Source organism: Emys orbicularis, chromosome 2 (assembly GCF_028017835.1).
Source record: "Emys orbicularis isolate rEmyOrb1 chromosome 2, rEmyOrb1.hap1, whole genome shotgun sequence".
Taxonomy (NCBI): Eukaryota; Metazoa; Chordata; order Testudines; family Emydidae; genus Emys; species Emys orbicularis.
Window position 1 is genome coordinate 240965581 of NC_088684.1, and position 25124 is coordinate 240990704.

General features: G+C 38.5%; 1 protein-coding gene across 4 annotated transcripts in view; it reads right to left on the bottom strand.

Annotated features, from left to right (window-relative positions):
• The window catches only part of HDAC9 (histone deacetylase 9), a 340664-nt gene that overhangs the window by 152114 nt on the left and 163426 nt on the right, over positions 1-25124 (bottom strand). For all 4 annotated transcript variants that reach the window (XM_065399534.1, XM_065399533.1, XM_065399536.1 and 1 more), the window contains 4 exons: positions 22547-22724; positions 17348-17481; positions 6033-6153; positions 229-278 (listed from right to left, as the gene is read on the bottom strand). In XM_065399534.1, the coding sequence (XP_065255606.1) occupies positions 229-278; positions 6033-6153; positions 17348-17481; positions 22547-22724 (483 nt within the window). The remainder of the gene's footprint in view (positions 1-228; positions 279-6032; positions 6154-17347; positions 17482-22546; positions 22725-25124) is intronic.

A 25124-nucleotide genomic window follows, 5' to 3' on the forward strand; every position in this document is an offset into this window, starting at 1 on the left:
CGACCCCCCCCTGTAGTGAAGACCTGCCCTAAGATTATGAATATATTGCAATGCACAGTATTTAGAAAAAATCAGTATGGCAATAAGACAAAAGCTTCATTTTTATTTTCTGTCATTGTATATTAGCTCCTCAAGTGTAGGACCTGCTGAACACAATCCTGAAGATGACAAATTACTTTAAAAATCTATTTATGCTGTACAGATTACATTGGAACAGCCTCTACTTACCCCAAGTCCCCCACAAGGCAACAAGGAAAAGATTTTTTGAGACACGCTGCCTATATGTTAAAGAGAAAAGACAACAATAAGCATAAAACTGGAAAAATAATCTTCATTAATTCAATCCTAATGTATTAATCTCTCTCAAGTATCAGAGGGGTAGCCGTGTTAGTCTGAATCTGTAAAAAGCAACAGAGGGTCCTGTGGCACCTTTAAGACTAACAGAAGTATTGGGAGCATAAGCTGAAGAAGTGAGGTTCTTACCCACGAAAGCTTATGCTCCCAATACTTCTGTTAGTCTTAAAGGTGCCACAGGACCCTCTGTTGCTTAATCTCTCTCAGTAATTAGTCAACTAAAATACTGTTTGCAGTGTTGCTGTAGCCATGTTGGTCCCAGGTTATGAGAGAGACAAAGTGGGTGAGGTAATATCTTTTATTGGACCAACTTCTGTTGGTGAAAGAGACGAGCTTTCAAAGCTTCTCAGAGCTCTTTTTCAGGTCTTCCTGCAGAAGAAATCTGTGGAGCTCGAAAGTTGTCTTTTTCACCAACAGAAGTTAAACAAAAATACTATAACTTTAGAATAACACTGTGATTAGTACCAAAAAGATCAAAATCAGTCTTTGGATTTTGGGGTTAAATTTTGAAACACTAATAAAGCTGTTAAACTGGTTAGGCTGGGATTTCCAAAGGAATGGGGGTTAGGCATGAAACCTCACTGAAAGTCAATGTGAATGCTGGTACTTTTAATGGTCCAGACAATTACAGTATGAGCTCATTTAAAGTGTAATTATATGAGTATTTTAATAGCTTATAATTAACATAGATAACTGTATACTTCAGCAGTACTATATGAATTGATAGCATTACTATACCAAATGAAACTTAGACAAAGAACATACAGATTACACAGTCTAATTTATTACTTCCCTTAATTTACACAATATACCACAATATGATGACTCAATATAACCTGAAGTTGTTATTAATTTTAAGTCAGTCCTATATTCAGTTTTTACTACCTTTGAACTTAGTGTTTGCCTTATTAAGGACTATGTTAAAATTAGGTAGGAATCTTAGGATTTGACCCATTCACTGTTGGAGTATGTAATTCGGCTCTAGGCAAATCTTTCCAGGGCAGTTGTGGAAGAGAACATAGATTTCCCCCAATGTACCACTGAACTAGTTTGTAACTTCAACACAGAGGAAATGCTAGCTGGTGGATCAATTCAAGCTGCCTAGAAAGTAGCAACCCATTGCTGAGGAAGAGGCAAAGGCTAGAGTTACTTGTGTTTAACCAGTATAAATGAAGTGTATAATGAAGATTATAAACTATAGTCTTTCAGCACTGAGAGACCAGATTGGAAAGTTGGAAGAAAGTGCCTTAGTCTGATAGTAAAATCCAAGACACACTGAATTTGCAGCTATTTCTAATCAGCAGAACAGGGCATATTGATCAATTAACAAAGGATGAAAATCATACAGGTACAGAGGGACTAAACAAAGTCATCTGCACCAATTTAAGAGCTCTGCAAGGGGACTGCACATGCAGTAGCTGTACAGAATATTCTCTCACACTATGCAATAGAGGAATGATTACCCCAGGTATACCAGGGTAGGTAGATGCTCTGGGGCATGCCAGAAAGGGGATATGGAAGGGGGTCATCAGGTCACTTGCAATGCAGATCCAGTGGCTGACGTGGATGGTACTTTTTCACATTTTTCTGAGGAGATGATGGAAAAGTCTGAGAAAGGGCACTAAAAAAATACATAATTAAAAATAACAGGTTTGAGGTGCTGTCAAAGTATTAGGAGGGAGTGACTAAAGTTTCATGTAAGATAAAGGATGACACTTTGAAAACATTGTATAACTAGAATGTTTTTCAATAAATCCAGTAGCTAACTGATGGAACGTGAGAGAGGAAAGATGAATTCCCAGATATCTTAATGCTAGATGCATATAGAAATTGTCACAAAAAGAGAGCATATGGAGAAGCAAGATGTAGAAATCCATCAACAGACAGTATTCAACACTGGAGTATCGACACAGGGGAAAATATGTACAAAGACTTTTCAACACATCAAGAAATTTACCAGAAACACTTATTCCCTATTGCACAATTGTCAGAGAAGCAGATAGCAAAGTGATAACAGAACAGGAAAAACATCAAGATCTCTTTGAAAGAACAGTATGAAAAGGTTTTGCTAAGAGGGAGTAGGACGGTCACCTAATGATCCTCATAGCAATGAAAGAGCCTCCAGCTTTGTTGACAAAACAAAAAGACAAAAAGACCAACCCAAAACCAGCAGTAAAAATGTTCAAAATGAGACAATTCAAGAGGTCCTAATGATATTTGGAAATGATTCAAAAGTACTTGGCAAATGCCTACTACTTGATTTTTCATAAAATGTATCAAAGAAAAAAAAGGGATTTGAATATACCAGATAAGGTGGAAGGAGAGTGAAAACTTCACAATAAGTTCTTCAGTCTTGCATCAGGCCAGGTCTTGTAAGATTGAGAGCCAAACCCTTGAAGAAAATGACCATCAGGAGAAGATCTGAGGGATATGGTGTTAGTGATCTGCTCTATTAGTCATGGATACAATATAGAGCACAAATAAAGGAATATTAAAATAGGAGAATCACAAAGGTTCCCTTTTCTGATATGTAAGACCACAAAGGAAAGGATTCTCTGGTGAACTCTCATACAAAGGAAACTGTTTGGAGAAGAGGGTTATGATGCAAAGTTAAGTGCCAGGACAGTAATCCACATGGATGCTGCAGTCTGTGTGAGTGATTCACAATGCAGGATTGAGGCTTTGGTGAGCAAAAGAGACAGCAGCAAAACATTACTTTGTGGAAAGATGGACAATCTAGTAATACTGTATGAAAGCTTGCAGAACACACGGGAGGTTTGGGGACCTTAACTGTTTTCCAATATCAACCCTCAGATTGAAGCGGGTACTGCTAAGTGATCACATAGGAATGCACAAAAATTGTAACATACTTACATATGCTGTCTAAATGTATCTTTTTATTCCACTTTAAATGAAGCATATAAACTGACAGCAAATTTTTCACATTTACAAATTTGTGGTAATTGGAAACTTACTTTTTTAGAAACATTTTCATAATGACGGCGGGAGAGAACAAAATTCACACTGAACTTGCAGGATCTACATGGAAATGACTGATTGTTATGCATTTGTGCTCATTAAAAGAGGTTTGAAATGGTGTATCCTGTCACATTAGACCATAATGTAATATGACACATCATCTCCGGTATTAATTTGCATCACATCAAGATGTAATGCAACATGTCACGTTGTTTAACACACTGTAGTGAAACATGAGCAATCAAAAGCTTAACTTTTTACTAGTGCAAAGTTACATAATTTCTAAAAGGTTACATAATTTGTAAAATGGTAATTTGTAATAATTGAACTCTTAGGCCCCGATTCAGGAAAAATGTAACCACGTGTATAAATCCATCCCTCTTCAGGAAAGCACTTAAGCACCTGCTTAACTATAACCATGTGCTTAAATCTCATTGATTTATCAGGATATAAGTATGTGGCTAAGCACCCTTTTTGAAGATAGATGTTTTCCTGAATCAGGGCTTTAATATGTAATTTGTAAAACACACACTTAATTAGCAAGTACTAAATTTCTCATGCTAGATTAATCCCATCTCCTGTAAGTCACTTTTAACACTAGCGCCCTAAGCGGTTTCTTTTTTTATTTTTAAGTTACAAAGAAAGGTTTGGCTATTTCTGAATATAAAATAGTTTAATGCAATATAAATCTGTTGTTTCCACCAGGCCTATCATCTGCGGTGTTCCACTGAAAAGTGTCTACTATGCATGACTACGTGCATGGTAGGTGAGGGTGGGGAACAAAAGAGTGGCTGATTTTGGTCAACCATTACTTTTCCTTTGAGTTAGCACATGAGGCCAAATTGTAGAGCTAGTCAAAAATATTTAGACAGAACAGTTTTCTGTCCAAAAAATGCACTTTTGTTGAAATTGAAATGCTTTGTGGGAACTTATCGATTTCATGAAATTTTCAATGGGAAATATTTATAATCTCAATTTATTTTGCTTTGACATTTATATATTAATTAATTATATTACATTACATTAAGGCTTGGAAGGCGTACATTTTTATCAGTGAATTTTAATAAACACTGATTTCACTGTATACACACAAATCGATGAAAAAATATTTCCATCAATAATAATTGATATTTACAGGTAGGTAAAGTAAGAAAAATGTTGCTTGAGAACTTATTAGAATTTGATTTAAGGATATTTACTTTGTATATGTTGACATGTGATGATGACAATTAGTGTTTTAAAGCTTTAACATTTTGAATCTCAACATGTTGTCTGACCCACCCATCGTGTGACTTTCCCCATAATTTCCCACAACTCTGAAAATTTAAATCAATAAAAATAAAGAAGCTTAAAAATAAACACAATTATCCATCAAAATTATAAAAAAAATCAAATTTTGCCAAGCCTAATTATATATAATGTTTAATATTGTGTGTATATAACATATTACAATTAATACAGTACAAAAGTCAAAACAAAATTGATCAAAATGACAAAGTCTCATTGAAATATTTCAAATTTTCAATGGTCTAGAAGTGATTTTTTTTTTGGAATTTTTGTTTTGTGTGAAATTTCAAAATTTTGAATTTCATTCCAATTTGGACCATTTCCCCCCCTAAATGTCAAAATTTCCATTGTTACAAATTTGAGTTCCTGACCAGTTGTATCAAATTGTTGTAGTTTTTATTTTTGCCATCCCATGGACCTGGCCTAATAAAAATATAAACGCTCATAAAAGATCATTGTGTTTTCCTTTATCTATTCTAGTGCCTCAGTGCAGAAGCAGTTTATCAATATTACTGAAGAAATTATTAGCATCACCATTCCTGTAGCAAAATAACTGTTCTATTTTAGTGTAGTTGTAGAAATAATTACTAATGAATCTCTGGGGGAAAAAAAGCTTCTGGTGGGAAGGGTATGTTATAAATATAAAGCTCCATGTCTTATACTGGGTGAAATAAAAGTAGATAAGAACTCTAATGTGTATAGTGCAACATTCACTATTGTAGGTTTGTCAAGATACATTGCCTTGTGAACTACTTATCTGAGATTAGAATCTAACCTTACTGTTCCTAAAATTAAAGTATATGCTCAGCACTGACCATGCATCCGAATATAATTCTTGAGACACATCAGTGCTAATGGCTTGTTTTTATTTTTACATATTAAAAACTATTTATACTTTAAATATGATTTTTATGTTACTCAAAGATACTATACACTGCATACTGCACAATTACACAAAGTTCAGTTATCAGCAAAATCTGATGAATAGTATCTATATTCAACCCGGCTGAAATAAAGTTTAAAATAAATAAAATGAATGAGAACAGCAGAAGAACAGTTTTGACAAGCAAGTGTATTTTTAACTCTTATTTTTAGATGAAAGACATAAAGAAATATATCTATTGCATTCCAAATTTCCATAGTTACTGATTTCTGGCGGAAATGACTTAAAGGGTTAATATTAAAATGATGTAAAAGCAAATGTGGAGAAACTTCTATTGTTGTTTTCCAGCCAGTGCATTTTACTAATGTATATTGGCTTCCACTGTAACATTCTCATTTCACTTAGCAATGCATTTGGAAAAAGTGAATTTTTGTCACACTGCTTGCCAAGTATTTTAAACTGACACCAGCTATGACTAATGACAGTGCTGGAATGTGCTGTTCTCAGTAGAATAGAGGCCTGTACAGACCTAGGAGTTTCCTGGGGTCCAGCTTCTGTCTGTTCAGGGGGCTGGTGCCATATAGCAGTGAATGATGTTCAGAGTGAACCAGCTGTATTTCCTCCAGACTGGCTTTTCGACCTCGAATTCGCTGAAAGAAAACAGCAGAGGCCTACAATATTCCACTGACAATATTTGGGGGGGGAGGGAAGTAAAGGTCCAAAATAACATTTAGTATGATTAATAATGGGTTGAAATTGCGTCATGCAGGAATGTGACACTGATTTGTTTATTAACGTATACTAAGGATGAAAAACAAATGCATGTGTGGTTAAGTCTTAACTTACAGTTAGCAAGATACAGTATTTCATATAACAGAAAAAAGAAGTCTCTCTCTCTCTCTTTTTACAAGCCAATAAGAGTTAGAAAACAAACATAGATGTGTTTTCTATAGTACTCAATCCACATTGAATATCTCAGTATTAAAGAAAACAGTGTGTTTGCACCTGGAAGCCACAGATGAGTTTTGAAATAAAGATCACTGTGTTTTGCTAGTGCCACTATTACTTACCACAGTGTCAATTTATTCTTCTAGAAAGGAAAATATAAGTCATACATTTAAAGTAAGCTAAAAGTACTTTTTTTCTTGAATTTAGGGTTGGTCTCCATAGAGTTTCATTCTGCCAGACTCAGATTCATTTGCTGCCTCTTTTTTATTTTTATGGCTTCCTTACCTATTGTAACTGGAGTTTGGCCCTTTACATACTTACCCAGCCTTTACCTTTCCCGTACAGCATTGTTAAACTTCAAGGATATTCTTCTAGCTCCATTAAAGTACAGTCAGTTAAAAAAACTGTAAAAATGACACTTGCTTACTCAACAGATCTTCTCCCTGTGTGTATTTAGTTATATTTGCTTACTACAATGACATAAATAAGCATTTACTACTTTTTACTCCTGTTAGTACTGCACACAGTCTATACAGCTACAGCAGAGTGAAATGGATTTTATTCTGGTTCATGCATAATCAGCAGCAAGTTCTGTCACGATGTCTTTATTACTGTAGAAGCAGAAAGAAAACAGTTCAACTTAAAAACCCTAGGTTTTATTTGCAGTGTCGACAACTAGAAACTGCATGGGTCAAATCCTCAGCTGGTGCAAACTGTCATAACTCAGGCTGAGGATCTACACCCATCAAATATGGTCTGTATGTAAGTAAATAGATATGAAACTTACTGAGGGACAATACACATGTAACCCCCATGCTACTTTCATGGAGTCATTTTTCAAAGTATATACTTCCACAATTTGGATGACTGTTCTTTTTGATAAATTTCATTCAGGAACTTATTTTTTCCTGGAGGTAACTTTCTAGCACTCAGTATTACATAACAACCCCACCACCACCACCACCATCACCACACACACATTGCAAAACACTAAACTTTTCTCTTCATCGGGGCACAAAAGCAACAATTACATATATTTAGTGCCCTACCAAATTCACGGCCATGAAAAACATAACACAGACCATGAAATCTGGTCTCCCCTGTGAAATCTGATCTTTTGTGTACTTTTATCCTATACTATACAGATTTCAAGGGGGAGACCAGCATCTCTCAAATTAGAGTCCCGACCCAAAAGAGGCTCATGTAGGCTGTTGCAAGGTTATTGTAGTGGGGTCGAAGTATTGCCACCCTTACTTCTGTGCTGTCTTCAAAGCTGGGAGGGTGGAGAGCAGCGGCTGCTGGCCAGGCGCCCAACTCTGAAGGCAGCACCCGGCCAGCAGCAGCATGGCAAAAGTAAAGATGGCAATACCATACCATGCCACCCTTACTTCTGTGCTGCTGCCTTCAGCATTGAGTCAGGACCCGTAAAGTTACAACACCATGAAATTTCATTTTAAATATCTGAAATTATGAAATTTATGATTTTTTAAATCTGATGACCGTGAAATTGATCAAAATGGACCATGAACATGGTAGGGCCCTACATATATTTGAAGAGAGCAAGTTTTGAGGAAAAAGAGTTGTCTAGGGTGGTCCAACCAGACTGGGCATAATTTATACTAAGTTAAGCAGAGGCAAATTTTGCTGAATAATCAGAAAAATATCCCTAAAAATTAGATCTAGTGGACTGTGGATTAGTCTGCCAAGGGAAATGGTGGAAGTCCTATTTTGTGCATAATTTAAAACTAGACTGGTCACAGCAATGGAAAATAAAATTTAGGGAACAATCCATGGACTAAATGACAAGCTCTTTTTTCATCTCCAAATTCTCCAGGCCTCCCCAGTCTCACGTGAGACTTTGTAGCAGCACATTCACATCCTTTTGACACACTTTTCCACAATCAAAATCTGCACATTATGTTTCTTCATGGAGTCAATGATAAAAATATTTTTTCTTCGAAAGTGTGGTGACTGATAAGATTTGTTCATTCATCCATTCTCTCTAAAAAATGTATATATTTCTATCAATTGTTTCACAACATATGTACACAATTCTCTACAGAGATAGGGAGGGAAGGATAGTTCTTAGGTCCCAGCTAAAATATTTTTCTAATCAGATAGATAAACAGATGTGGTGTCAATGTTTTATCAGATTGAGCTTGGAATGGCTGCATTAGTCACAAGTGGCAAAGGCCCAAGTGCAATAAGCAGGTCATCTCAAATAAGTGCCCATATACCCTTTACGCTGCATGTTCATACACTTAGATCACATAGAGGGCTTGTCCACATGAACATTCAGTTTGCAGCAAGTCTGGGTATAAATCCACCCAACATCAGTCTGCCATGCAACAATTGTCCATGTGAACGCTGCTGCCACACACTAACAGTTCCTTAGGGTATGTTTACACTTACCAGTAGATCAGCACTGCTGCAATCAATGCAGCGAATGTCGATTCAACGGGTCTGGTGAAGACACGCTAAATCGATGGGAGAGCAGTCTCCCATCAATTTGTGTACTCCACCTCCGCGAGAAGCGTAAGGGAAGTCTATGAGAGACGCTCTCCCATCGACACAGTGCAGTGTAGCCACTGTGGTAAGTGGATCTAACTACATCGACTTCAGTTACGTTATTCATGTAACTGAAGTTGCGTAAGTTAGATCGATTTACCACAGTAGTTTAGACCCGCCCTTCGTGCACTTTGATCTACTTCACTTTGAAATGGGACTAGACCACAGTGCACTATTAAACTGTTAGTGAATGTCAGAAGATTCCACATAGTTAATGTGCGGCAAGCTAGTGCAGGGTAGATTTATACCCCAGCATGCTGCTAACTAAATGTTCATGTAGACAAGCCCACAGATTACAGACAAACTATTTTAGAAATATTTAAAAGGGTTAGGATTATTTTTAATTGCCATTAATTGTCATAATCTTTTGCCTGTAAAGTCAGTTTCCATAGTACCAAAACTCCAACTACTGAGGACTCGGGTCAGAATAATGTCATGATTTTCAGGTCCAATATGTCAAAACCTAGCAGGGTTATATAAGTAAATGCTGTAACCCCATTATAAAATTTGGAGTCTCTGTTTTTTCAATGGTGCAAAGTTCCTGTTTTAAGCCCTCATGGGCCACAAGAGGTCAGACAACATAATGTAGGCATTTCTGTATCTTTAGGTATACACAAGTATATATTTATTTGTTGGGGGGGCTAAACAGAGAGATGTGAACTGCTTTATCTGCGTCCCCTAATACTTTCAAGGTCTGAAATATGGCCAATGTAATGTCCTAATTAGTTCTGATTGGTCCTGGAGGTATCTAAACCTTTAGTAAAATATAGTAAAAGGCATAAAATCATGATAAAGTACACTTTTGTTAAGGAATTAGAAATAATGTAGCAGAACAGATGGACTGCATTGGTTTTGCATTATGGAGAACTTGAAAGAGCTGATTTTGGGGTAGATCCATAGTAAGGGCAAACTTCTCTTCTCTGAACTCCATGATATTCTGCTTCCCCATCATGGGTGGTTCTCTCACTGACATCAGCTTGGAGGCATGCATATGTCAGGGGAGTAGAATATTGAAGTTGGGTAATGGGAAATGTCCACCCTAGAATGGGCCAGTTATACCTGCCAGAATTGGAGAGGCCTGCATCTTCTCCATTGCATTAAACTAAAAATAATTGATAACATGGATTAAACAATATTTATCACTCAACTCTCTCAGTATAAGCTTTCCCTTTATTACAGCTATATGTAGGGATCTGCTTCCTCTAAAATTCCACTAAGCTCTCTAGTCCTCAAACATGCAAATAAACAAACAAACAAACGAATGGTCTTCATAGTTTTTTCATCTTTCTTGGGATTTTTCACAGTGGTTAAATTCTCTCTCAGTTCCTTAAAACACACACACACTAAATGGACCTGTTGCCCAGTTAGCACATCAGGGTATCTCTCTTGCTCTGTATGTGTGTATCTTTCTCTTAAAAACACATGCACACAAAGACATATCATTTTTGCTCTGTACATAAATTCATCTTTCCTGGTCTTTCGGTATCTAATGTGAATGTGTTTGTCATTAAAAAAAAAGGGGGGGGGGGTTAAAGTTCCCATACAGATTTCCCTTCTGATGCCCTATCACTCTCCTACCCGCACCCTTGCTTTTTGTGTCTTCTTTAGAGTTAAAGTGAGATTATGAAGAAGGAATCTTTATTTCAAAGTTCAATAAAAAATAATCTGGGAGTCTCACACCTCCTTAACAAAACTCTTTCTCCCCTCCCAGAAAGTTAAAGCTCACGAACTGGCCAACGCATCCACGTAGTAAGGCAGCAATAGACAGCGTGAAACATCTCATTAACCCCCTGTGAGAGCATTGCAGGTCACATTGTGAGCTGAGCGAGCAGCCAGTGCTGGAGCCATGGGCAGCGTTTATGAGGCGTGAGGAGGCGAAGCTCCCCAAATGGGGCAAGAAATGCCAGATGCGGCCAACCTCCCGTTGGAGGTGCACAGTCCTGCCGCCTTTGCAGTGCCGCTGCCGGCGGATCTCGAGAAGTGCGGCCAGACCGTGGCTCCGCCCCGAGGCCCCGCTCCCGCTCAGCCTCTTCCCCCGTGGCCCCACCCGCACCGCACCTCTTCCCGCTGAGGCCCCGCCCCTTCCTGCCCCCACTCTGTCTCTTCCCCCGAGACCCCCCCCCCCGCCCACTGCTTGCACCTCTCCACTGCCCATCCCCCCTTGCTCACCCTTAAGGCAGGAGGGGGCAGAAAGGAGCAAGCGGCGGGTGGGGAGGCCCCGGGGGAGGGGGTGGAGAGGAGTGGGGAGGGAGGAGCAGGCAGGGGGGCTTGGGGGAGGAGGGAGAAGGTCCTCAGGACAGAGTGGGGGTGGTACCGCGGGGGAGGATCGGGCCTTGGGCTAGAGAGGGGGCGGGGCCAAAGTCCAGGCACCGGTGGCCCTCCCACTTTTAGGGAGCTTCCAGCACTCGCGCCAGCCTCCCCAAACACAAGAGGTACGTGCCGCCTGTGGCTGGGTCGCTGCTCCCCATCTCATGCCGCGGGGGGAGGAGTAGCTGCAGCCTTGGCTCTACTCTCCCCCCCCCCCCCCAATGTGCCAGGCAGTGTAGCTGAACCAGTACATTCGCGGATGTACTCTTCTGTGCCAGCAAAAGCGTTGGTACAACTTATTCTCCACCCTGGAGCAAGTGGGAAGCAGTAATCAAACCGTTATTTGTGAGTCACAATTCAGTCACTGTTCTGGCTCCTGAGGCAGCACAATTATGCACTGCCCCGATGGTATTAATTTTGATGGAATATATGGGGACAAGGAGTTAAAGGTGTCAACATGACCCTTTCACTGTCCAACATTAAACAGTTTTAAATAAGGTTCAGGGTTTGATATATAGAGCTCTTAGTCTGCTTAGCACCATGGCAAGTACACTATTAAAAATCTTCATAACTTTTTATAGTCTTTGGAAGGAAAAGAACCCTCGTCTGACAGCCTCGTAGATGGTAGTAATTGTCCTTTAGGGGAAAAAGTTAGTTGAGATGGGTTGGAGTTGTTAAAATCCAAACCTATTTCCTAGAAGACAAAACAAGACAAACACACACAAAAGAGGAAAGAAAAGAATAGCAAAGATTAAAAAATGCAGCTTCTGTCTCTTGTGTTGACATTCACTTGCAACCTCGCTGCTGGAATAAACACGTGCATGGCACACAGTTGTATTAGCCACTCTGAAAATTAGCAAATTTAGGGAATTGCTTTTAACTGCCTCTTTCACTGCAGGCTTACAGCAGTGTTGCAATAGATACAGTCTTGGCTGACTGAGTCAGACTCTTACTAGACAGAAGACAAATGGAGAAGGAAAGAAAAGAGAAGAAATAAGGTGGGTGTAATATTTTGGGGTGCAACCCAGACCAGTGAGAAGTTGTGTCACCGCCTGCTCTGTAAACCCAAGTGCCTTAAATGCTCTGTCGCTGTGCTCACAGCCTGTACACCAACAGCCAGTAGACGAGCATGTAGTTCCCTGAGTGTCTGTGTGTACTATGCTGCACTGGCTCAGCACTCTGACCCCAGCAGGCTGCCTACAACACAACAGCTCTACCCTGGTCTCCAGAAGCTTCGGTGACTACTTGCAGGGTGACCCCAATACATTCCAACTCCCAAATTTCCCCAAATTTCCATCTGCCTGGAAGTCTCGAGCCCTGTCCTGGAACACTCAGAGAAGTAATAAGGTTCGTTGAGCCTTAAAAGAGATAAAAGTGCACTTTATCATTTTAACTGGAGTGAACAATCTCTTCAATTCAAACAGTAAAAATAAAACAAGTTTATTAACAAAAGGATATAGGGTAAGTGATACCAAATAGAAGGGGTTGAAGCTAGAATGGGTTAACAAATGAACAAAAGTAAAAATACACTTTCTAATGACTAAGACCTAACTTAACATGGCTGACCAGATGCTCTGGCCAGGACCCAACACAGGGACCACAAAGCGCTAGGTTTCTTTGTCTCCTCAGGTGTCAGATAAAGATGGAGTCTCTCTTTGACCCTTATGTTCCAAAGGAATTGTCTTTGTCCTAAAAGTCAGGAAGGCCTCCTGGTGAGTCAGTCTCCTGTGTCTCTCTGGGATGCAGGAGCCATGTTCATTCTCTGTCTCTCGAGTTCAGTCTCAGGATAACCCCTGCTCATTTAGCTTGATGGCTTTGTTTTTGCTAATATGTGAACTGAGGTCAACCCACATTCCTTTGTTTATGACAAACCTGTTTGTTACTTTTACCTGCGTTAGGCCATCTGGTTTTAAACATGTTCTAGTAACATCAAACAGAGACAATTCATAACTTTACATATGACGTGGTTACATTCATTTTATAATGATATTACTGACCAGTGTGTTATTAGTTTTCAAATGATACCTCACAGGGCATATTCTGTATAAATATCCTTGCAGTAGTGTGTTGTGGTGATGAATACATGGGTGCCTAGGTTCACAGTGGGGAAGAAGATTGACACATGAAGCGTGGCAATGACAAAGTTTCACATCCCAGGTGTGGTTCAGGTTTAGCCAAGGCCGGTGGAGGTGATGATGTCATCTGGGTCCCTCTTTCTGGCCCGGCCTGGTCAGGACATCTTTCAGGATCAGAATGACAGAGGCCCAGCAGTGTTAAAGAAGATCACAGTGTCCCAAGAGGTAGCCATGATGTTGAAGCTTGCTGCAGTGGTTGCTGGCAGACATCTTCTTCTTCATTTTCCCCCCAAAGTCTTTTCTTTTAAGATCCCAAAAGGGATAAAGACTGATTCAGTCTTTTTGTCTCCCATTTGCACATTTTCCCATCAACATTTATTGCTGTAGGCTATTGTGTCATTTTATAAACTTTCAGTCACTTCTCATAATTAAGGCCATAATTAGGGTACATCTGTAGGCACAATTATCAAAACATCCCTTACTTAGGATACATGGCAAAGTCCAATCTAGCAGCTAGGTAGCACTCTGCAACTTTCAGTTGCCCTGTTCTGATGTATCACATGACACTTACTTGGTTATCCAATGCTCGTAGACCTTTGTCAGACAGAGTAGGTGCATCAATAAATGCACAAGCAACAGCTCATCTTATATGAAAATATTATGTCAATGTTTTACACACAAATTAAAGTCCCCAGTATTGCAAATGCTATATAAATTATTCCATTCTAACCCTCTGTTTTCAGTCACTAATAAAAACAACGAGAGTCCTTGTGACACCTTAGAGACTAACAAACCTAATAATTTTCTAAAACTCACCATTCAAACTAAAATTTTCATGGCTTGGTCATGGGCTGAATGGGGATTATTATTTTTCTTTAAATTGATGGGAAAATGATCCAGCCATTTTGGAGTAAAAGCAAAGTGGAAGGAGTAAAAAACAAACTCCTGCTCCATTCAACAATTTTTTTTGGCAAATCTTTATATGAACAGCTAAAATGTCTAAGGGTAGCCCAATGCTGCAAATGCTTTGTTAAATAAGGTTAGACTTAAGCATATGCTTAATGTTAAATACAGTATGTGCTTAAGATGCTTTGCTGAAACTGGGCCTTAGAGTTCATGAAAAGTAAAAGACAGACAGGACTGTCAAATGAAATCCTCTCTTTAGCCAGAGAACAAGTTCAAGACAAACACCTGCAATGTGCACTTCCCTACATCTCCCTATCAAAGCGCCTCAAACTTGTATCCCTTCAGATTTCACTTTATTGGATGAAAAGGCTATTTTTACACTGGAACCATTAAAATAGCAATTTCTCAATAGTTTAAACAAAGAAGCCATTTTCTTTCAAATAATTAAACATGAATATACAACAAGCTATGAAACTCCATTTGTAAAACGTAAGTAAACTTTCACAAAATGCTTTCTTTGAGACATATAGGGGGACCAAATTAGTTGAACGTGGCTTGAGTGCTTTGTTTCCTCAAAGCTCTTGCAAACTTACAGGTTCCTACAAGATCTGAAAGGCTATATTTTAATTTGTAAAATAACTGAATTTTAGGGGGAAATCTTAAATATTTAATATGAAAAAGGTTATTTTGGCCTAATATTACACATAATAAAAACATAACATTTTTTCTACCTTTAATTGTATTCAGACCTATAAAATGTTTGAGGTCCCATTATATCACCCTGGCTTACACGGAGTACTAATCAGTGGGATGACTTGTGAAGTAAAGTGCTACAAGATCAGAGTAAGGGCATCTGAAGCCGGCCCTTAATGATTTACATAACACTGTATACAAAAGAAAGGAAACCATGCAGAACACCCATGACCAGCCAACTATTATGGCAGCTGCTCTGATAGTGTTTGTAAACAATAAGGCTTTTTTCTTTTAGATGTCTCTCTGATTATTTTTTACATGCTGCTTGTTGCAGCTTCACGTAACCTGTTAACATGCCAGTTGCATTCTTCTGTACATTTTCTAGTATGGGTCTGAACCACAAAGTTCCAGATCCAAATTTCCCAAAGTTTTAGAAGTGTTCAGATCCAAGGTTTGGGATTGGCTCATCACAAAGGTAGATAGGGGCCACTCATAACATTTCTATCCAAACCCAAACTTTCGCAACGATTGGGATTGTCAGGATGCAGGGTTTCAGTTTAGGTACATCTGTAATATGAAAAGTAACAGCAAACTCCAAGATATGCTGTTGTAATGAGATATGCTGTTGGAACTTCATGGGTTCCAGAAAACTACTGGACTACTGAATTATAATGTACCCCAGGCATGTGACACATATCCTAAGAATCAATTTACACCACATTATAGGTGCTGCTTTTCCAAGATTCAACACAGTTTATTGATTAGGAATGTCAGCTTCTTTACTGCAGAGATTATGTAACTAAAATCCACACTGCATCTTCCTTAGGTTCTTTTTTTGTTCATTATGAACCTGAGTCAGCAAACTAATTAGGCCCCAAATTTAGCAAAGCACTTAACTTTAACTTATTCCTTAAGCATATGTTCATGACCCATTGTAATCAATGGAACAACTCGAGCTAGAAGTTACATATGTGCTCGAGGACCTTGCTGAGTCACAGCCTACTAAAACATTTTAAAAATGAAAGCAAATGAAAAAAACAGCCCGTTAGAGTGTTGCCATCTAGTTAAATTAGTGTATATAACAAATCCATTACAGTGCTTGTTACATCATAGTTCTATGTGCTCAGTTCCCTACAGAGCAGAAAATCTCTGTGAATACTTAGTGTTTCCTGAAGAAGTGACCTACAGTGCTAGTTCATGTGGATTTGCAAAAACATTAGTAAACAACACAATGTAATGTGAAAAACAGAGTATATGAGCCGAGGAAATGACTTGATCCTGCAAAACGTAAGCACCTGCTAACTTTACTTATGGGAGTAGTGTGCACTGAGCTCTGCTAGGGCCTGCTCCTGAGAAGCAGTCAGCACCCTCAACTCCCAGGGACTTCAATAAGATGTGAGTGTGTTCAGCACCTCTCAGGAGGTGTTACATGCCTTGCAAGATTGAGCCCCTTGTGCGTGTTTCCAAGATTTGAAAAATGATGAATGGAGGCTGTTTTCAGTCCACTTTTAATTAACTTATTATGCTCTAATACACAATCATAGAATCATAGTAATGTAGGGCTGGAAGGGATCTTGAGATGTCATCTAGTCCAACCCCTGTGTGGAAACAGAACCAAGTAAACCTTTGTTCAACCTGTTCTTAAAAACCTCCTATGATAAGCATTCCACAACTTCTGTTGGAAGCCTATTCCAGAGCTTAACTTCCCTTATATTGAACAATGTTGTAAATGTAAAGGAAATTAAAATATAAATACATTAAATGCCAAAGTTTGCCCAGATATTGTCTAGAGAATTAGGCTTCAAGTGTCTTGATTTTCTGACCCAATGTCCATCTCACTCCTGGGACAATAAGAAAAGCTTATGAAAGCAAGTTTTATATGCTGAAACACGACAAGGTGAAGCATGCAATTATGGAGATAATGGAGATGATTAATAAATAACACAATGTTCTTATGCTGTTATGAAAGCGAAATTGTTAGCTGTCTAAAGAAACAAACAATGATCCTATTGGAAGGATTGTAACTCCCTTTTGATCGCTATCTATCTATCTCTGTCTGTCTGTCCTTTACATTATCTCTCTCTAGGTATCCCCAGGTGGAGAACACAACTAAAGTCTGGATTTCACATTATGGTATTATGTGTAGAAGAAATTTACACAACTACAGGTGGATAAATTAATGTCAGTGTGCAGATCCCATTTTAGGAGAGGAAAGGAGGCATCAGAATGTGCAATATTTTAGTAATGTCAACCAATCATTATAGAGACAATGTATTCTGTTATTACAGAAGTGACACAGACGTAGGATTTATTAATTTGCCATTTGAAGCTACCTGGTCTTTATTACCTCGCACTTGTTTAGCAACCCCGTTTCTTGCAGCCTCGACCAGATGCTTTGTATTCTTCCAGCATGCTCAGGATGATTGGCGTAGTTGCCACACATGCATTGGTGCTTCAGCATTAGACTGTCATAGACAACACCTTCAGCACAAAGACAATACAACAAGAAAATAGAAGTAAAACTGAAATACAAGTTATAATATTCTATACATAATGCTTTCATCATGAACAGATTTTATTTAATACCCAAATTTACCAAAACCAAATGCCTAGATCTGAACACCCCTTAACTTTGGGCATATCAAAATTTGGATCCCAAATGTGCATATTAATTATTATGACAGTACCTAGGATCCCCAGTCATGGACCAGGCCCCCATTGTGATAGACACTATACACACACAGAGTATCTTGTCCCAGCATAGAAGATAAAAGTAGAATCACTGAGAAATAATGCTACCAGACCACATAATCTGAAAAGAATGATATTGAAAAGTACTGTACCTTGTGAACAGTTTTTAATAGGTAGCATAATTCAATTGAATTACTGAATCATTTATTTACAGTTTATTCAGTTGATATTTTTGTGGCATGGGAAGGGCATATATTTATTGCAGAGTATGGGGAAATCACTCACACTACTCCTGAAAGTTTGATTCAATGTGTTGAAAAAGGTCCCTAAAATGAGACAAAACAAGTCCTTATTTTTATTGTTTGAAAATAATAGAAAATAAAATGTAGATTTTAAACATGCTGTGTATGACATTTAAGTGAGTGGTACAAACACAGCAGCTGGAGCCAAAACCCTTCGTTCATCAAAGAAAAGAGTTATACCCTGCATGAATTTACGACTAAATTTTGCTGTCAGGTCCAAATGCAAGGTTCCCTTTGAATTTGGTTTACTCATATCCAAGGCCGGAACAATTTAGTACCAAACAACTCTCAGTGTCATGTCTATTTTAGTTGCATCTTGGGAGCAAGAAGCTTTTAGGGTATTTTGGTCATTGGGCTCAATTTTAGCCTTTCATTTCAAGTCATGATTTAAAGACAAGTCTAAGACACTGACAAGTCATTTTTATTTATTTTAATTCTGGTGTTTGTATTTCCCTCAGAAATGACTGAAATAAAAAATATTTTCCTAACCACTTAGGATCTTTTTCATTTGGAAAAACTTTGGATTTTCCCCCCCCTTGCATTGGGATGGGACTGAAATTAACAACTTCTGTAAATTACACAATTCAGCACTTAAAACTTCCCTCTTATGCACCAATATCACTGATTATGCCAACACATTTCTGGTAAAATTGCATTAGTCTGCTTTTTCTGAAGAGTCAGCCAGTGAGGAAAATATAAAATTAAAGTTCAGATTCAACAAAGCACTTAAACACATCATTCAGCACATGTGTAAATTAATCATAAGCACATGCTTAAGTGCCTGTTTGCACTATGGGTAATGCAAAGTTAAGGTTGTATTTAAAAGGTAGAGCATTCCAAATTATGGTGCTTCTGATACCTTAATTTTTCTATATTACCAAATCCTGTGCATTTTAAACCTGATCCTGTGCTGGGAGATTTTCTATTCACTTCAGTGGCTATGAATGTGGGATTGGACTACAAAATGATAATACGCTAGTAAAGTTTACATATTACATGAGCAAGAAAAACAACCTATATGCAACACGGCGAAATTTATGTTGATTGAGCATCCTTGGTGTAGCAAACTTAAAAGTGCATTAACGCTAACTTTTTGCATTGACTTACCTGGTTTGTTTTCTTTTAAAGGAAAAAAGGAAATCTGGAGGTAATCATCTAATACAGCTTAAAAGCTCTGCTGGCATTGCCGATACAGTTTAGAATTTCCTTTCTCTACAGCTATTTGCATTGCACAGTTTACAAGCTTTCCTGCTTCATCATCGGGGCTTATAAATTCTCAGAACCAACAAATGCACACTCATATAGGTGCATACTCACATGCTATGCATTTCTCTTCTATGCCCATATAGTTTTATTTTTTATGCTCAGTATACACCTTTCCAGTGGGCAATACTTGGTTAAATAAAGCACTTTTTTCCCCCAAACTAACTAAAAGCATATGTCTCTGGTAAGTGCTGTGGCCAGATTTTCAAAAGGTATTTAGACACCTAAAGATGCAAGTAGGTACCTAGTGAGATTTTCAAAAATCACATAAGCAAGTTAGGTGCCTAAGTCCCATTGATTTCAGTGGTTCTGCTCACAGTGCCTAAAGTTAAGCATCTGCAAAGTCTTTACAGGATCAGGGCGTATAAAACTTAGCCCTCCCTCCACCTGGGATTTGTCCTGATTATTCTAGTTCCCCAGAGGGTCTCCCAGAGTAACCCCAATTCTAATCAACAGAAATAAAAATACTATTAAAAGCAATTAAAAGGTGCTGTGTAATAGTTAATTTTTTGGAAATTATATAGGCATATGTGGCTTTGACAATTTTGAGGCTATTTGTTGATGATGCCTAATAATGCAGATAACCATGCAAACATTACATGTTTAGAAGTGGCAATACTGTTCCATTAGCATGTTCCCTAATACAGAGTAAAACAAAAATGTAATGTTATGGTAATTGAGTTATTTTCTCCAAATCAAAAAATGAATTCAGCTTGGATGAGGTAATGGGTCACTACTATAATTTTATGATGGAAACATCCACCCCAAAAATTTAAATGGTAAGATATTCACACCACCAAGTGCATAATTTACTTCTAAACAGGATTACTTGGTTCAAAAAGAGACTGAAATACACATTTTCATTTACTGAAAGAATCTAAATTGATTTAGGATGTGCAAATAATTCAGTGACACACAGCACATGTGTTTGGTACAATACCACAATGCAGCAGCAGAGCTCACTTCTAAAAATAGCCTGTAGGATTTCCCCAACAGGATTCAGCCAACAATCTCCCCACCCCCACAGAAGAAGAGACAACTGTTTTCAATTGCAGGCTGCTGTGGAACATTAGTAAAAGACGGTTACTCTGTCTTTCTAGAAAAAATGCCTAGGGCCAGATTCTGATCTCATATGCCTTTGTATAAATCCACTGAGGCCAGTAGAGTTATTCAAGATTTACACCAGTGTAACTGAGGTTAGCATCTGGCCCTTAGAGACGGAATAGAATGGTGACCTCACTCAACCATGCAATGATAGATAAGGGACCAAAGAAATCTATCTTTCATTTGGGTCAGAAAAGGTGAGTTGCTCTTAGTCAGGATTGCATAAATCTCATTCTATTCCAAAATTCCTTATCTGGATCAACTTTTTTCATAGCATTTGAAACAATGGGGGGGGGGGAACACCTAAAATTGTGGCTAATACATATCTTCATGACAATGTTTTCTATGAAGCTGCAACCATAAAATGTCATTGAGAACAATAATACCAATAGCAAAGCCCAAGAGAAGGAGTTCTAATAAATTAAACAGCATAACAATCTAAAATAAAAAATGTCAAAAGTCTGATATAAACTGACCAAATGACTATACATCAGACAATGCCGTCGTTCCCCATCTTTAGCTCACAGTCATGTGCTTAAATACTGCAGAGCTTGCATGGCAGTATTCTGAAACCCAGGTTTTTGCTAATAGTGTTCTCTCCCACATCTCACAGATTAATGGCAGTTTTAAGTCAAGCATTCAAAGGTTTGGAAATGTCAAAATTAAGGTTGACTCTGCAACCTGAATTCGGCCCTCATGTGTGTATGTATTATCCCAGACTCCATCCCTAGCAGCACCACCTATAACACTATCACCTATCACACCTATAGCACTACCAGCATTATCTATAATAACAACTCCCTCTTCACACTATTGGCATTTGCCTTATTGCTGCTGCTCAGTGCAGGTTTATACGCATATTTTTGGGAACATCTACAAGCTTCTTACTCTCCAAGAGTGATAATCCTACACCAAGGGAATCTTTGGAGAAGGAAAAAATGCTTAAATTGTTATTTTGTTTCTCTGAGGATGTTGTCTTGCACTCATTAACCCATTCACCCACTTCCCCTTAGTGTTTACAGGTTACCTTTTTCAGGTGTTTTTTCTTTTGCATCGTTTTTCATTTTTTCTATGAGGCACATTTTTTTATATCATGCTGATCACCTCCAGTTGTCATTTCTCTCTGCAAACTTTATTTCCTGCATAGTCAAGTAACTGAAATATTTGGAGGGCAGTGACAACCCTTGGCAGGCTGATCAGTGGTGGCCATTAAGGGGTCTGGCTTGCACTCTGTTCCACTACCCTGCCCTCAAGAATTATAAACTTTAAAAGCTAGTGTAGCTCTGCCAGTCTCATGCTAAGGAGCTATGACCCAAGAGAGAAACCTAAGAAATAATATTTTAAGAGAAGCAAAATTACAAGTCATTTTCCCTTTCTTCCTATCAGAATAAGTAAAGCATGATTTATCTCCCACCTATAGGCACACACTGTATTTTTAGATTTATATTTCTATGGGTTAGAATCTCTTTCTTCTGATTAGCTGCAATTGGGGAACCAGGCTTTCTGTTTAAGGCATTTTCTTCCTATCATTGGAGACTTTCAGGCCCCTCAATCTTTCTATGGATCATATACATATGAGCTGCTCATTGAATGTCTGGAATAGATGGTGTCTGCCCAGGAAAACCTCTCCATCGATAGCTTTCACACAAAACTGTTAAAAGACTTGAAGCCTGTAGCTGATATCACTGTCCCGTGACTGATCACCTCATTTATGCTGCCATTACTTTGTTTTTCATAGTGAAGAGCAGCACCCCTGCAGGAATGAGTGATATTCCCACTGGAATCAAATGAAGATGTTGAGAATCATATCCCAGCCTTGCCACTTACTGGTGGTCTCTTTTCAATGCATTGGTGGTCTCTTGCAAAAAGAACATGAAGAAGAGAGGCAGAGGATGGGGAAATAAAAGAAAAAATTGTAAATGACTTAAAGACACCAAAAATGCACCTGTTGCTACATTGCCAGAGCCAGTGGACGATAATAAATTATGACTGTGTGAATATTAACCCTGTGATTTATCAGCTGCATTGGTTGATTTAATGCCAATAAAGCATCATAAAACCCAGTAACGGTGAGGTTAAAAATGAATGCATTGCTACAGGAGATATTCAAGGCATTTAAATCAGTTGAGCCCACATGAACAGTGCATTTACTCTGCCTATTAAAAGAGGTCCTTAGGGAATCCTACCAGTCATGTAGACAGGCTGGATGGGCCGGTCCATTGCTGGATGAGGTAATGTGGAAGCAGCAGGGGAAGACTGGGTCCTGGAAACAGGCCGATGTTTATCTAATCCTGCCATGCCAACTGTAGCCATCTGAGCCTGGTACATTTGCAACTGGTGGATACGCTGATGCTCCAGGATCTGCTGTTGCCAAGAAAACAGCACAGTAGAACGAAATGTGAGAAGGGATCAAGTAAGACACTGAGAGAAACATGTCAACAAATTAAGTTCATTAGGTCAGGGCTGTAATAAACAGTGTGAAAAAAAAACCCACCTAAGACTTAGTCAATAAATCCATTCAACAGATGTTTTCACACTGACACTGAGGGGCTGCCCGCACTGCTGAATACTATGTGATGGCAGGCAATCTCTCAATTCTCACTGATGGAAAGAAACAGTTCTACCCACACAGAGTAACATTTGACTGAAGATTTTTCTAATAAGTTGATAACATAATATTAAGCAGGCTCTGTACTAAGTCTATGTGAGGGAGAAAAAAAAATCTTCCTACAGTACCTCATAAGAGAAGGATACTAAGCACTTGCACTTAATTTGTTGAATCTAGTGGGCCAAATTTTACAAAGGCCTCGATTTAATTTTCATCAAGGTGTCTGGAAAATGAGAAACATTTGAACATAAATTTTTGTTAAAAATTTAGGAACGTAGGAATCGCCATGCTGGCTCAGATGTAAAGTCCATCTGGTCCAGTAACCTGTTGCTGACAGTACCAGATGCATTCGAGGAACGTGGAAGAACCACACAGTAGACAGATGTGAGAAGATAAGGGAAGGTAGATTTATCCCCTTTTTGTTTGTCAAAAAATGTGGAAACTCAAAATTTTTCAATGCACTCTTGGGTGAAACTCTAGCCTTTCTGAAGTCAATGTGAGTTTTGTCATTGTCTTCAATACAGCCAGAATTTTGTCCCAGGTCTTAATTTTTTATGCACATTCCTAGGCCCACAACTGATTGCTGATGCAAAACTGATGGTGCAAAACTGAGATTTTTACAAAAATATTTAGCTCTAAAATAACTGAAATATAGATCTCCATTTTAGGGCTATATGCTGCATTTTTCTTCACCAGGCACTTATGTTTACTGATTTTCTTTGGAACTAAGCAACATATAATCAATGCAGACCTGGGTGCAATAGCAAGTCCAGTTTGCCAAAGGCCTGGACTGCCATAGAAGGTATTTTTCAATGCTCAGAGAGCGGAAGCAGAGTTCAGTTTGTACACAAAAGCAGGCGGGAGTACACTATTTCCCCTAGCTAGCTATAGAATGAATCCAAGATTCCTCGAAGTGTAAGTGGCGGTCCTATGGGAGAGGGAATTAAAGCTTTTCCAAGGGACAGATGCTCAAAAGAGGGGTATTCTACAAGAGATGAAATGGGAACCAACAGTTAACAGACATGAAAGCCCCCTCACCCACATTAATACCCAGAGTCCCCACTTCAGTGAGATGATGTTGAGTCACAGAGGATAAACTGCCTAGTTGTATTGCCATAAAATGATACAACATAGAAAGAAAATGCAAATAAATAAAAAGAGCTTTTACAGAAAGTTGCTTGGTTTTAAGTCATGAACTATTTTCTTTCTTTTCTTCTTTCAGTGGTGGTGATGTAGGGTGTTATAAATTCACAGAGTTACTTGGTAATAGCTCAAGAAATCACTGCACCCAACTCCTTTATGAACATATCACAGGCACCAGACACACAAAGGAATCCCCCTTGCCAAAAATGCTTAATAGTATGTTGTTTTAACACACCTGCTGAAGTGGCATAATGTGATAGTGAAGATATGTGTTGTGCACCAGATTGAACGTGTCTTTTGTAGCCATAGCTGTGTGAAGTGCTCATCGAAGGGACGGAATAGTTGTGCATTGGCAGGATAAAGAGGAAACATTATATCTGTGGAGGACAGAGGCAGAGTCGATCTAAGTGAGTTTATTCTGTTCACCTCTAGCTATGGTTTCCTGGGAGAAAGCAGGAGCAAAGTCTGAGAACCTGGATATGTGAATTCAAGAGGAGAGGGACATTGGACATCCAATATTTTTTATGTGCTTTTAAATAGTTACGGTACTTTTGACCTTAGTGCACTCTATATTTGTGTTTGAGCTCCATGGTATCTATAAAGGATACTGTTTTCAATTGTAGCCAGACGGACTGATTTTTCTACGTGTATCAAGCTGAGTGTATTGTATCTAACAGCTTGTCTACCAGATATTTTAGCAAGAGTTTCTGATAAAATTTGCTGAAGACCGAGAGAGAAGCTAATTCCTGGGTTTCTTATCCTGCTAAAGTCTGTCCTCACATAAACCTATACAAGTATCTAGAAATTGCAACAAGCCTATTTGACATAACCAGTTTAGAAAAGGAAGAGGAATCGTGGTAGGATATTCATTTTAATAACTACTGCTCTACTGCTAGGTTAACACTAGAACTAATAATCTGTGCATAGCTTCTAAAATTTGTTAAAATAACTTGTAGTAATTTGTATAATGGGGATTCATTTTGGGGTGGATTATTCTTTCAAGATATCACAAA